This window comes from Natator depressus, chromosome 23, assembly GCF_965152275.1.
Source record: "Natator depressus isolate rNatDep1 chromosome 23, rNatDep2.hap1, whole genome shotgun sequence".
NCBI classification, from domain to species: Eukaryota; Metazoa; Chordata; order Testudines; family Cheloniidae; genus Natator; species Natator depressus.
The window spans coordinates 1,823,336-1,836,978 of record NC_134256.1 but is presented as its reverse complement, the minus strand read 5'-3'; the positions used below and the strand labels follow the sequence as shown (position 1 = coordinate 1,836,978).

The following is a 13,643-nucleotide window of genomic DNA, read 5'->3' as shown; positions in this document are numbered from 1 at the left end:
TCGCCCGCCTCCCGGCCCCGCGCCGCGCCGCCGTGCCACGGGGGCGCCGATTGGCCGAGCGCCCCGCGCCGGGATGCAAGGCCGCTGCTGATTGGGCCGCAGCCTCCGCGCGCCCCTGGCCGCCCGTCTCCCGCGCCCGCTGAGCTTGTGAGGGGAGCTCCCATTGGCCAGAGGTGGAGAGGGCGGCGTAACGGGCCTTGCCATTGGCGGGAGGCCGCTTCCCTGGTGAGTCAATCAAACCGAGCCCCGAGGGCGTGAAGGATGGGCTTGATGGACAGCTGACGGGGGAGGGAGACAGACCGCCTGCGGACCAATCACAGTGGCCCCCCCATAATTTCCTGTTGAGTCTCTCTTGGGCTGAGCCCTGGGTTTGTTTGTTTTCTGTGCATTTCCCATTGGCTGAGCCTGAGAGAGAGGGCGCGAGCTTGTCTGCCATTGGCTGAGCCTGGAGGATGTTTTGTCTGCTTGTGCAAGGGATTCTTTTGTTAATGCATTTCCCATTGGCTGAGCATGGGGTGGGGATGTTGTGGGTGCGTTTCCCATTGGCCGAGCCCTGGGGGATTTATTCTTGGTGCATTTCCCATTGGCTGAGCCCTGGGGGATTTATTGTTAGTGCATTTCCCATTGGCTGAGCCCCGGGGGGATTTATTCTTGGTGCGTTTCCCATTGGCCGAGCCCTGGGGGATTTATTCTTGGTGCATTTCCCATTGGCTGAGCCCCGGGGGGATTTATTGTTAGTATGTTTCCAATTGGCTGAGCCCTGGGGGATTTATTCTTAGTGTATTTCTCATTGGCTGAGCCCTGGGGGATTAATTCTTGGTGCATTTCCCATTGGCCAATCAAGGGTGTGTTTGCGTTTGCTCAGGCAACGCAGCCCTGCACGAATCAATGCACCACTTGCCCAGTGGCAGGGCGGCCGGTGGCTTTAACGCTGGGCAGGCGAGGGGCAGGGACCATCCCCCCGTTTCTACCCCTGCCCCGGCCCCGGGCGGGTCGATTGGTTACTGGTCTGAGTGACACCAACAAACGTGGCGACAGACACGGGGTCTGAAGTCAGATGATCACGTTTATTCACTACTGGGAAGTTCTAGGCAAAATCAGGCTCCCATGGGGCCTCAGAAAACTCAAGAGAAGTGGAATCACTAACCCCCAAATCCCGGAGCCGACCTGGTCCTTGCTGTAACGCCAGTGAGGCAATGGGATGAATGTAAAGCCAAGAGAACAAATGACCCGGAAACCCCAAAGCTCTGATTGTCCGTTCTGGTCCCTTTACCCCAATCCAGCCGTGGGCAGGGGATTTAGGGTAAAGGGGAATCGGGAGCCGAGATCGCAACCCCACCCGTGCTTGCATTGCATGGGGTGGCAGAAACCCGATCGGGGAAGGAGGCAGAGCCCAGGAGCTGGGAGGGGGAATCTCCCTCTCGGCCCTTGAGCAAACTTAGATATAGCCAGGAGGTTAAAGAGACAAAAATCACGTTGGTTTTGTTTAGTGACGCAGCGGGAGGTGGGAGAGGAGGAAGCGGGGCAGCGGCTGGGGAAGAGGGCAGGAAGGAGCGAAAGGATCCGGGGAGCAAGGGGCAGGGAAGGGGGGGAAGGCGGTAGGGGGGAAAGGGAAGGGGTGGAGGGGAGCTTGCGGGCGAATGGAACGGGGGGAAGGAGGTGGAGGGGGGACGGAGGAGGGACGGCCCCCCTGCGCTGGGCGCTGGCCCTACGGCCGGGCGCTAGGGCCGGAAGAGGACGTTGTACCGAAGCAGGTAGCCATCGCTGTACATGTAGAGCTTGTGGTCGCCGGGGTTGTAGCTCAGCGACCGCACGACGTCCGTCACCTTCTCCAGCGGCAGGCTGAGGCGTCTCTCCCGGCCCGTGCGGGTGTCGTAGGCGTAGAAGATCTCCTCGCGGCGGGTGCTGACCGCCCGGGTGGCATACATCACCCCGCACACGATGAAGGTGTTGGTGGCCGCCGGCTTGTACTGGGAGGTCTGCCAGGTCTTCTCCAGGGCCAGCGAGCCGGGGCCGAGGCGGCCGATGACGATGTCGCCTTCGCTGCGCTCGGTGGTGTACAGCACCCAGAGCCCGCTCTCGTCCGCGGCCAGGTCGAGGCCCTGCCAGCTGGTGCCCGCGTAGGAGAAGCGGTTGCTGAAGGTGGCGTCGGGCACCGCCCGGCGGTCCACGGCCCCGCTCTCCAGGTCCAGGCGGCAGAGGTCCCGCGCATTGTAGCAGTTGTAATAGAAGGAGCCGTTGTAGAGCACCAGCCCGGCCCCCTGCCCGAAGCCCGGGATCAGCTGGTCCGTGGGGTTCTGGGACAGCAGCAGGTCCTGGTAGGAGCGGTAGAGACGCACCGAGTCCAGCCGCCGGCCGTCCAGGTTCAGGGGGGCCACCCAGTAGCGCTTCTTCCGCCAGGCGCGCAGGGACGACTCCTTGCCCCAGGCCCCGGCCTTGTAGCTCGCGCCCCGCCAGTTCAGCTGCACCACCGAGGGCTTGCTGAGGCGCCAGATCCCCTGGTGGGTGCACGTGCCTGGGGGGATGGGGAGTCACAAGGGTTAGATGGGGAGGGGGGGGGTCCAGTGGTTAGAGCAGAGCGGGGCTAGGAGCCAGGACTCCTGGGTTCCGTACTTGGCTCTGGGAGGGCAGTGAGATCTTGTGGCTAGAGTGGGGCTGGGAGCCAGGACTCCTGGGTTCTCTCCCCAGCTCTGACAGGAGTGGGATTCAGGCCAACCAGTGGGTGAAAAGATTCAGAGGAAACCAGCCTCCCCCGCTGCCCCGAGCCGTGTCAGAAAGCCCTGGATTCACTGACTTTTTCCCCTGCCTCCCTTCGTCTTCGGCTGCCTGTTTCCGTCTGGCCCCCAGCCCCACAGCGTCTGAGCCCCTCCCAGCCTTCCCTGGACCTACCCTCCCACCCTCCCCGGCAGGCTGGCCAGGGCTGCAAGCCCCACTTCCCAGACGGGAATCTGAGGCAGGGAGTGACGCGGTGACTTGTAGGTCACACGGGGGGCTCTGGGGCAGCGCCGGGACCGGAGCGAAGTCTCCCTTTAGAGCCCTAACCACAGGGCAACGCTTCCCCTCGAGGGCCCCAGAACCCGCTCCAACGCCAGCCCAGCGAGAGCCCCCGGGAGGGACTCACCGATCTGCGGCTGCCGTCCCACCAGCGACTTGCCCTTCTGACAGTCCTCCAGGCGCTGCTTGAGCGTGGCCAGCTCCCGCCTCATGGCCACCACCTGGTTCTTGTCGTAGGATTCCAGGGCGCTCACGGTGACCGACATGTTCTGGAGCTGCAAGGAACAGGGCAAGCGTCAGGCCTTCCCCACGGGGCCTGGGCACCCCTTTCCGGGGGACTCCCTGCACCCCCTCGCTGGATCCCCCGCATGCCCAAACTCCAGCCCTGCCCGCTGCTGAAGTAGGGAGTCTGCACCCTTATCATCCAGCTCCGGCGGACACCCCCGCTCAAGAGCAACGTCCTCTGACAGCGGCTGAGCTCGGGGCATGTTTTCCACACAGCCAAACGTCACCAAAAATGTCGTGTCCCGAGCACCGTCCATGAGCCAATAACTTCAGGTCACGCTCTAGATATTTGCTCGCAGGCGCCTTGGTCTCCTCCCCCACCTCTGAAGCAGAGGGAACCGAGAAACCCAGCCTGGAGAATAGATGGCAAGGCATCACTGGGCCAAGCCCCCAGCCGGGGGAAGCCTCAGCCCATGGCCCAAATCCCCACTCGAGCTGGGGGGGAGGGGGAGGGAAATTTTTCTAGGGAAAAAATGCAGATTTGGCAAAACACCAAAATGTTTTGTGAATTTGCACCAGTTTCACCAAATTGTTTCGGTCGGAAACCCCCCGCCCCAACCTTGAAACAATTCCGAGCAAACCGGACTCGTGCTAGTTTGGGGGTCTCAATGGGGCTCTTTGTTTAGAAACATCCTTCGATCTCACATACCCCACGCCCCACGGCAGAGGTGTAAAAAGGCTCCAAAGCAAAACGAAAGGTTTTCAAACAAAATGTTTCGTTGGGCCCCAGATAAATCCCCCCCCACACACACTTTTCGATGCACCAAGCAGCACAAAACCGTTCGTTTTCGGTTCGACGCAAAACAAGTGTTCTTCAGCGAACCCAAATATCCGTTATTTGCACAGCTCAGCCCCCCGGTGCCATCCCTGGTGCTGTGGCGGCCGGCGTTCCCATCTGGCCAGGGGTTCCCAGGACCGTCCCTTTTCGGAGGTCGCTGTCCCGGGAAATCTGCCCGGGTGCTCAGCCCACGCTGGCCGGTGTGGCGGACTCCGGGGAGTCCCCGGTTTTTGTACCTGGCCTTGCCGGGATTCCGCACGGGTTTTGGTGTCACTGCCCTGGCAGCTGAAATATTTCCCGCCTGAGCCTCGGAAATGAACTCGACCAGCGGGACCACGGGGGAGGGTTGAGCAGAAACGTTTTTATTGCAGTTCAGCTTTTTAGCAGTGAATAACGGGACACTGGGACGGCACCAGGGGACATGCAGGCAGGGCGGGGGGGCGAGGTGGGGCAGAGCTTGTGGGGAAATACAAGGGAGCAGGGGCCGTTTCACTGGGAAGGACAGCTTGGGGTCGTGTTTATCCTTGGCGGAAGGAGGCCAGGCCCCGGCTGTGTGTAGCCCGCGAGAGGCAAGAACTTGGGGCCGGATCGTCCAGCGCGTGGGACTCCTGGGTGAGTTTAGGATTTCAGGGGCACGTTTCCCCGCCCTGCGCCCAGCTTGTGTGCACAATTGCTGCAGTCACGCTGGGCGTGCAAGGGTGCCTGAGAGTCACCAGAGCCAGCCAAGCCTTGGGGCGTGGCTAAAAGATAGGCCATGCCCACCGGGGGGTGGGGCAAAGGGAGAGGCAACTGTCAATCACTGGCACTGATTAACCCTTCATTGACTTCCGGAGCGGGTGTCACAGAGCCAGACTGGGCGAGCAGGTGACGATGAAGTGTTCCGGGCGCGTCCGAGCCCTTGTGCGGGTGACCAGTGGCCTCCAGGTGGGCAGTGGGCAGCCTCTGGGTGAGCGAGGATCCCAGTCCCCCTGCCCCATCCTCACCCTTCCGCCCCGGCCGGCAGCTCACTGCAGCTTCCAGCAGGCGAAGGACCTCCTGTGAGACCTCCTGTCCCAGCGCCGGGGAGCCAGGATGACGTAGTCCTCCTTGGGCTCGCCTCGCCACTGCGGGGCGTCCAGGAGCTCGCACATCCGGGCCTTCTGGGTCCTGCGCAGGAGGTAGATGAGAGGGCAGTTCCAGCGCCGGTCGATGAGGGACTTGCCCCGGACGTTGACGAAGGGCAGGATGTAGTTGGTCGGGCGGCAGAAAGTCACAAACAGCTGAAAGACCAAGATATGGGGCAGGAGTCAAGGTGCCCGGGGCCCCAAAGCCTCCTGGCGAGGGGGCTGCAGGGCGCGGGATTCACCGGCGTCTGGCTGGGCTGCGGGTACGAGAGACGTCTGCGGGTAGGGGGCAGAGCTGGGTCAAAGCAGCGCAGGCCCCATGGGGCCACGGAGAAGTCTGTGGCCAAGAACCGGAGCCGGGGAGGCTGTCGAAAGGGCAGGAATTGTTTACGAGAATCCTGCCGGCTCCCAAGGGTCCCCTGCCTTCGGACGCAAGGCTCCGGCAAATGGCACCACAAATGCGTTTCTCGTTATCGTTAGCAGCAAGACCTTGTGTGGCCCATCGCCGGAGAAACGGGACTTCTCCTTCCAAGTGCCGCGGAGCGAACTGCGGCCCGTCCTGGTCCCGGCAAAGGTTCCCCACCGCGCACGAACACGAGAGACTCGCCACAAAGCGGACAGGTGTTTGGAAACGGGCTCGCCCTGTCTGGCGTCCTCCGCGGAGGGGGGCTCCCCAGCTGGCAAGCCCAAATCGTCAGCCAGGCTCTCTGGGCCTGGAGCTGAGCCCGGCTGAGGAATGAATCAGGTATGCCGGAGGTTAACCCTTTATTGTAACTTTGCCTGACTAGAATGTGGGGGTGGAGGGGGAGGAAATTACATTTCTAGCCCTTGCGCTTGCGAGGAAAAGCTTGAAAATGTGACTTGAGCAGAACCAACGTAGGAACGCTGCCTGGATCTGCCAAGAGCCTGCGCCCGTCGCTGGGGGGGGCTGCCCCGAGCGTGAGTGACGCAGCAACGCTGCCTGGGTCTGCCGAGAGCCTGTGCCCATTGCTGGGGGGGGCTGCCCCAAGTGTGAGTGACGCAGCGACGCTGCCTGGATCTGCCAAGAGCCTGCGCCCGTCGCTGGGGGGGGCTGCCCCGAGCGTGAGTGATGCAGCGACGCTGCCTGGGTCTGCCGAGAGCCTGCGCCCGTCGCTGGGGGGGGACTGCCCCGAGCGTGAGTGATGCAGCGACACTGCCTGGGTCTGCCGAGAGCCTGCGCCCGTCGCTGGGGGGGGCTGCCCCGAGCGTGAGTGATGCAGCGACACTGCCTGGGTCTGCCGAGAGCCTGCGCCCGTCGCTGGGGGGGGCTGCCCCGAGCGTGAGTGACGCAGCGACGCTGCCTGGGTCTGCCGAGAGCCTGCGCCCGTCGCTGGGGGGGGGGCTGCCCCAAGCGTGAGTGACGCAGCGACGCTGCCTGGATCTGCCGAGAGCCTGCGCCCGTCGCTGGGGGGGGCTGCCCCGAGCGTGAGTGATGCAGCGACACTGCCTGGGTCTGCCGAGAGCCTGTGCCCATTGCTGGGGGGGGCTGCCCCAAGCGTGAGTGATGCAGCGACGCTGCCTGGATCTGCCAAGAGCCTGCGCCCGTCGCTGGGGGGGGCTGCCCCGAGCGTGAGTGACGCAGCGACGCTGCCTGGGTCTGCCGAGAGCCTGCGCCCGTCGCTGGGGGGGGGGCTGCCCCAAGCGTGAGTGACGCAGCGACGCTGCCTGGATCTGCCGAGAGCCTGCGCCCGTCGCTGGGGGGGGGCTGCCCCGAGCGTGAGTGATGCAGCGACACTGCCTGGGTCTGCCGAGAGCCTGCGCCCGTCGCTGGGAGCAGGTGTTGACCCATGTGTGTGCAGGGGACCTCATGGCTCTGTGGGGGCAGGTGGGGGCCCCACACATGGAGGGACAGGCAGGGGCTGAGTCCTCCCTCCTGCGGGCTGGACCCAAACCCAGCTGAAGCCCAGGGAAGGCCGGCCTGGCAGTGGGCCCCATGCCAGCCCCAAGGAGGGTGGGAGTCGGTGTCGAGGGCACTTCATAGTGTCAGCCCCACCCTGCCAGGGGCTGCTCCGGAGTGGGACGGCCCAGGACCCTCTTCTGGGGGTGGGGCTTAGATGGATTATCCCCTGTGGGCGTGGCCTGTGTCGGGAAGGGAAGCAATTGGATGCAGAAGAGGCGTGAGAGTGACACGCGGCCTTCCCAGCTTGCAATTGGCTGGTTCTTCTGGCCACTCCATGCTGCAGGGAACCCCCCCCCATGGCCAGCCGGGGGTCTGAGCGCAGGTGGGAATTGCGGGTCGCCCCGAACACCCCCCACAGTCTGTGTCTGATCCACACGGGATCTGAGCCCCGCCCCGCCGGGGGGCCCTGGCCCTTCCCACCAGGCCCCGGGGGTCAGACCCCGGCACCGCGTGACGCTCACCTCCCGATGCACCACCTCCACCGTGGTGTCGCTCCCGTTGAGGGAGGAGCGGAGGTGGCCCACGAAGGACTCCATCTCGCCGATCTCCTTCCGCAGCTCCTGGAAGGCCAGCTCGGTGGGGGTCAGGTCGCCCACCTCCAGCAGCTGCAGCCGGCGGCTGGCGTTCTGCAGCTTGGCCTCGTACCATGCCAGGCGCTGCCCGTATTCCTGGAGCTGCCGGGGGGAGGAAGCAAAGACCCCGAAGTGGGGAGAGGGTGTCAGACCTCATCTGGTGTAAACCCGTGTTGCTCCCCTGGGTCAGAACCAGCCCCGACCCCATTGCAGTCAGGGGTGACTCCGGATTGACACTGGAGCAGCTGAGATCAGAACCTGGCCCTGACCCCACTGCAGTTGGGGGTGACTCTGGATTCACACCCGTGTTACTCAGCCCAGAAGCCAGCCCCATATGTGCAGACCCTGCCCCCCTAAGGCTGGATGTGGGGGGAGCTCCCCACCCATCTCAGTCACACCCAGCAGCTGGGCAGCAGACATCCCTTTTCCTAAAAATTTCACAGTTTGGGGAACAAAGAAACAAACCCCAAATTCCTCTCGAGCTGGGACAGAGTCAGAGGCGAGATTCCCCGGGGAGGGAGTTCGGGGGAAAGGGTCCGTTCCCATGCCTGGGTCAGTTTCATTAGCCACACTGACGAAAACCATCCAGCTGCCTCCCCCCAACAGGGCTCCTGGAGCTGTGGGGGGTGGAGGCCTGAGACTGACCAGGGCAGGGACTGAGTCGCGCCCACTGCGGCTGAGTCCGGGCCCCGGCGAGTCCCGGGACGACGTCGTTCGTGGTTCCCTTGGGCTCGGGCCTTGGCGCTGGGAGCCAAGGGCCCCAGGGAGCAGGGAGAGCGGGGACAGGGGTCGCTCAAGGAACATTGGCCTCGTTTTGCGAGTGATTCGCTCGTGGCAAAGAGTGGGCTAAAATTGGCCCTCGGGGTGGCCAGGGCCGGGGGCATCCCCCCACGACAGTGCCGAGAGCCAGGCCAGCAGAGGGCAGCCGTGGCACACGCAGCCTGCGGGCTCCAGCCCAGCCCAGGGGAGCCCAGCCCAGGGCTGAGTGCCCAGCAGCTCCCAGAGGCTGATCGGCCGCTCCCGGTCTCCAGGGCGGCTCCGTGGGGCCCCAGCCTGCCAACCCCCCCTTGCGTAGCCTGCCCTGACCAGGGATGGTGGGAACCAGCCCCAGGGCCGGCGCTGCCCTCGCCCAGGGTGGGGAAGGAATTCACAGTCCCCTGATCCCCCCAGGACCCCTCATCCCGCCCCGTCCCCTCCCCGGCCTCACCTTCTTCATCTCCCACTGCACGCGGAAGGTCAAGTTGCGGGCCGACGTCTCCAGCAGCTCGATCCGCTGCAGGGGGAAGGTGTCGTCGGGCAGGATGACGGTGCAGACGCAGTGACCGCTGGCGTCCATCACGCTGCTCAGATTCTGGACGGCCTGGAAGGGGGGCGAGGGGGGAGCAGGCGGGACCCGTTACGGGAGCGTCACATCTCAAGTCCCCCGCAAAGCGCCCCAGGAATGCAGCCACCTCTGGGGAGGAGCGCGTCTGAGGGCGCAGTGGCCAGGGCAGAGGGGATCGGGGCAGGCGGAGGGGGAACCCAGGGGACATTTCATGGCCACGCAGCACAGACAGGGATGGAATCGCCAGCCGTCCCGGCAGGATTTCACCCCTGTCCAGGGCGGGCAGGTGATTTCAACCCTGCGGCTGTTCCCCTCCGGGCCACCCTGGCGAAGTGGCACGTGGGCCGAGGTACTCACGGAGGCAGCCGTCCAGCGCAGGAGCGGGCAGCCCGCCAGGAACAGGGCGAGCGCGATGGTGGCCATGGCCCGGCTGTGTCAGCCCCCGGCGCCCCCAGGCCCTTTATATAGGCAGCGGAAGGCGCCGCGGGCCGGCGCATGACGGAGGGACGGTCCGATAATAGCCGCTCACTAGGCAGGTGACGTGACACTGATCCCTAAATTGGCTGGTTTCAGGTTTGCTCATTCAGCTCGGTGATTGACGGGCTGCTTGTGCCAGCGAGATAGCGGGGCAGGGGGATTAACGGGGGGGTCTCATGCCCAAGCAAGAGAGGCCTGAGGCCTGGGTGTGACCTGATGGGAACCCGGCGGGGGGTGGGGGGGGCTGCAGGGGGTGCTAAGGAGCCAAGGCTGGAGCGGGCGAGCAGGGCCTGTGGGTCAGGATTGAAGGGCACCAGTGGAGCTGGGGGGGTGGGGAGCCCCATGCTGGGCTAGCAGGGGCTGCGGGTCAGGAGTGAGGGGCACTGGCAGATCTGGTGGGGGGGGAGCAGATCTGGCGGCGGGGGGAGCCCAGGGCTGGGCTAGCAGGGGCTGCGGGTCGGGAGTGAGGGGCACCAGCAGATCTGGCGGGGGAGCAGATCTGGCGGGGGGAGCCCAGGGCTGAGCTAGCAGGGGCTGTGGGTCGGGAGTGAGGGGCACCAGCAGATCTGGCGGGGGGAGCAGATCTGGCGGGGGGGAGCCCAGGGCTGGGCTAGCAGGGGCTGCGGGTCGGGAGTGCGGGCACCGAACCCAGTGCTGATGATGCGGAGGGTGATGGGGGGAATTGCTGTAAATCCCATTGCGTAACCGGGCCCTGATTAGGGGCCTGGTGCCGGACACCCAGCAGGAACTTGGCATGTTCTCGCCACCCCCCCCCCCCGCCCCCGTATCAGTTTGCGGAACAGCCCCCGGAGTGGGGGGGGAGGGGTGTTTGTCCTTCTCTGATGGGCCCCCACCCTCCCAATTGCAAAATGGCTTAATCCCCCCGATAAGGGGAACGCTGAGCGTGGCACTGGGGAGCCTTTGTTCTCGGCTGGGCCCTGCTCCGTGGCAAACGGAAACCAGCCCCCGTCAGATCAGGGCTCCAGAGCCGGGGGCTCAGCTCCCTGGGGCAAGACAGGCCACGAGCCCCCGGCTACGAGAGACCTGGTGCTTGGAGACACAGGCTTAGCAGGGGCTGCGGGTCGGGAGCGAGGGGCACCGGCAGGGCTGGGGGGAGGAACGCCCCAGGGGGCTGCGGTCGGGAGCGAGGGGCACCGGCAGGGCTGGGGGGAGGAACGCCCCGGGGGGCTGCGGTCGGGAGCGAGGGGCACCGGCAGGGCTGGGGGGAGGAACGCCCCGGGGGGCTGCGGTCGGGAGCGAGGGGCACCGGCAGGGCTGGGGGGAGGAACGCCCCGGGGGGCTGCGGTCGGGAGCGAGGGGCACCGGCAGGGCTGGGGGGAGGAACGCCCCGGGGGGCTGCGGTCGGGAGCGAGGGGCACCGGCAGGGCTGGGGGGAGGAACGCCCCGGGGGGGCTGCGGGTCGGGAGCGAGGGGCACCGGCAGGGCTGGGGGGAGGAACGCCCCGGGGGGCTGCGGGTCGGGAGCGAGGGGCACCGGCAGGGCTGGGGGGAGGAACGCCCCAGGGGGCTGCAGTCGGGAGCGAGGGGCACCGGCAGGGCTGGGGGGAGGAACGCCCCTGGGGGGCTGTGAGGAGCATCACTCAACTGACACCAGAACCACCCCACTTTGCACCAGCCGTGGGCCCGACCCACGCGGCAGAACCGAACCAGCTGTGCTGAGCCCCTCCCCCCTGCTCCCGTGGGGCTGGGGCAGCGCAGGGCCCATGGCAGGGTGGGGCTGCTGGCACCAGACCCCACAGAGCCCCCAAGTGCTCCCCTCACACTGAATCTAGGCAGGGGTCGGAGGGGCCTGTGTTTTATAGCCCCAGAAGCTCCTCCCACTCCCAGCATGCTTTGCTAAGAGGATACTCACAGCAAGGCTCCCCCCTCCCCAGACAGATGGACGGACACACTGGAGCCTGCTCTAGCTCCCCCACCTCGCCGCCCCCCCCCCCGTTCGCCCTGGGGGACCAGCCCCCCCGTCCTGGGCCCCGTTCGCCCTGGGGGACCAGTCCCCTGTCCTGGGCCCCATTCGCCCTGGGGGACCAGCCCCCCCGTCCTGGGCCCCGTTCGCCCTGGGGGACCAGTCCCCTGTCCTGGGCCCCGTTCGCCCTGGGGGACCAGCCCTCGCTCTGCGGGGTCGGCTCAGGCTGCAGCCTCCGGCCACTTGCCCAGCGCCGGACGGGCCCGTTAATCCCCCCGCCTGCCGAGCGCAAGGCTGGGGCGGCCCCGACACAGGGGCACAGAGAGACGGGACCTGCCTGGCTCCGGGTGGCAAGTCAGTGACAGAGCCAGACCCCCGCCCCCGCGCTGGGATAGAACCCAGGCGTCCTGGCTCCCAGCCCCCTGCTCTCACCACTAGCCCCTGCTCCCCTGCTGAAGGTCTGAAGCGGAAATGAAAGCCGCTCACTGGGCCGTCTCTTGGAGGAAGCGTTTATTTATAAGCAGGGCTGTGGCCGAACGCTCTCGCCCGGCTCGCGCCCCGACAGGGCAGCGGGTGCGTTACACACCGGAGCAGCCGGTCCATATACAGCGTGTAAACAAAGTATGTACATTTCCGTAAACGTCCCCGGGAACGGCTCCGCTCCGCAGACGGGCCGCGTCCCTCGCCCCGGACCCCGGCTGGGCCGGGTTTGCTGCCGGGCACTTGGGGGCAGCGCTGGGGCTGACGGTGCCAGGGGCGCGCAGGCCGGATGGGCCAGCACACGCGGCGTTTGCATCCGGGGGGCTAACGAAGGCCGAATTCCCTGCAGCCCCCAAGCCGGAGCCGGGCGCCCCGTGGGAGCTGACGGTGGGCGCGGCCCTGGGAAGCTCTTGGCCTCGGTGGTTTTCACGCCAGCCTGACAGCTGATGGTGGGTGCAGGCCGGGGCCCGGTATCTGCCATGTCCACACTGCGCCCCTTTTCCGTGGGGAGCCCCACAGCACTCGTGGACCCACAGCAGCACCAACGTGAGCCCCAGAGGCCCCCCAGCCGGACGGAGCTCACAGGCCGCCCTGGGCCAGCTGGAGCTGCTGGCTGCATCGAGTCCGGGCGGCTCCACGGCACGAGGGATTCGAACCCGGAGCCGGTCGGCAGCGGCTCAGCCTGGAGTGCGCCCGCCCCAGCATGGACAATAGTGCAAAAGTGGCTTTGTCTCGAACCCGGGCCGGGGGGAGATAATTCTCCTGCATCAGCCCCGTGTCCCTGGCCCCACGTGGGGGTGGCCCGGCCTCGCCCAGGGCTTTGGCCACGGCAAACCCGCCCCGGCCCCGCGGCCCTTCGCTGAGCTCGCCGGCAGGGTTCGTTGCGACCCTGGGCGCCGGCCGGGGTGGGGGCCGCATCTGCAGAGCTGCCAGCTGGGTCCGAAGCTCCGGAGCGACACAGGACCTGACAGGGGCCCCACGCGAGGCCCCGCCCGGAGGGGAGCCAGACGCCAGCAGCATCCAGGGGGCGGCTCGGCCCCAGGGCGCTGGGAGCCGGCCCCGCGCCGTGACTCTCTTCCCGCAACACTCTGCGCACGGCGCCGGCTCCGTCGGACCAGCCCGGGGGAGTCGGTGGCCGGGTTCCCGATGGCTCCTGCGAGCTCCCGCTGGTGCGGCCGGCGCCGTGGGGCACCCCCTGCTCCATTCCCCGGCGCGGGGCGACCTCGGTCTGGCCCCGAGGGCCTGGTCCTGTCCCAGCGTCGTCCTCTTCCTGGTTGTCCCGGCCTGGCGAGGGGCAGGGGCCCTGCCCCGCCCTATGGCAGTGAAACAGCTGGAGGGGAAATTGGGGGGCTGGGCCGGGGGGGGGGGCAGTGGCCCAGCCAGTCCCTTTTCCTGCCCCGCCCAGGCCTGGCAGCCCCCTGCTCACCCCAAGTGTCTCTGTCCCAGCAGGCTGGGGGGCGGGGGGCAATCGGCGTCCCTCCCATGGGGGGCAGCCAGGCCTGGGCTTGGCAGGGAGACCGGCCACGCTCCAGCCCCACCGCATGGCAAAGGGCGCTGGGAGGGAAGGTCTCGCTGTGGGTGGGGAGGAGCTGGGGGACTGGAGTTGGGGAGTGGGGGGGCTGGGTAGCAGGTGGGGAGGGGTGGGAGGGATTCGGGAAGATGGTTTGGGGGGCCGGGTTCCCCTGCTGGGGGTGGAAGGGGCGGTGGGAACAGGCGATGTTGGGGGAGGAACTGTTGGGGAATGGAGTTGGGTGGGGGGGCGCGGGCCCAAGATTGGGGGGGTCAG

The 13,643-nt window shown here is 66.6% G+C and overlaps 1 protein-coding gene across 1 annotated transcript; it reads right to left on the bottom strand.

The window, feature by feature from the left end:
- Positions 1 to 1,070: 1,070 nt before the first annotated feature.
- On the bottom strand, positions 1,071 to 9,400 carry LOC141976764 (olfactomedin-like). Its single transcript, XM_074937926.1, has 5 exons — positions 9,335 to 9,400; positions 8,861 to 9,013; positions 7,543 to 7,755; positions 3,122 to 3,269; positions 1,071 to 2,515 (listed from the first exon to the last, which is right to left on the bottom strand). Exons 1-5 carry the CDS (start codon positions 9,398 to 9,400, stop codon positions 1,722 to 1,724), a joined length of 1,374 nt encoding a protein of 457 aa, XP_074794027.1. The 3' UTR covers positions 1,071 to 1,721.
- Positions 9,401 to 13,643: the final 4,243 nt, after the last annotated feature.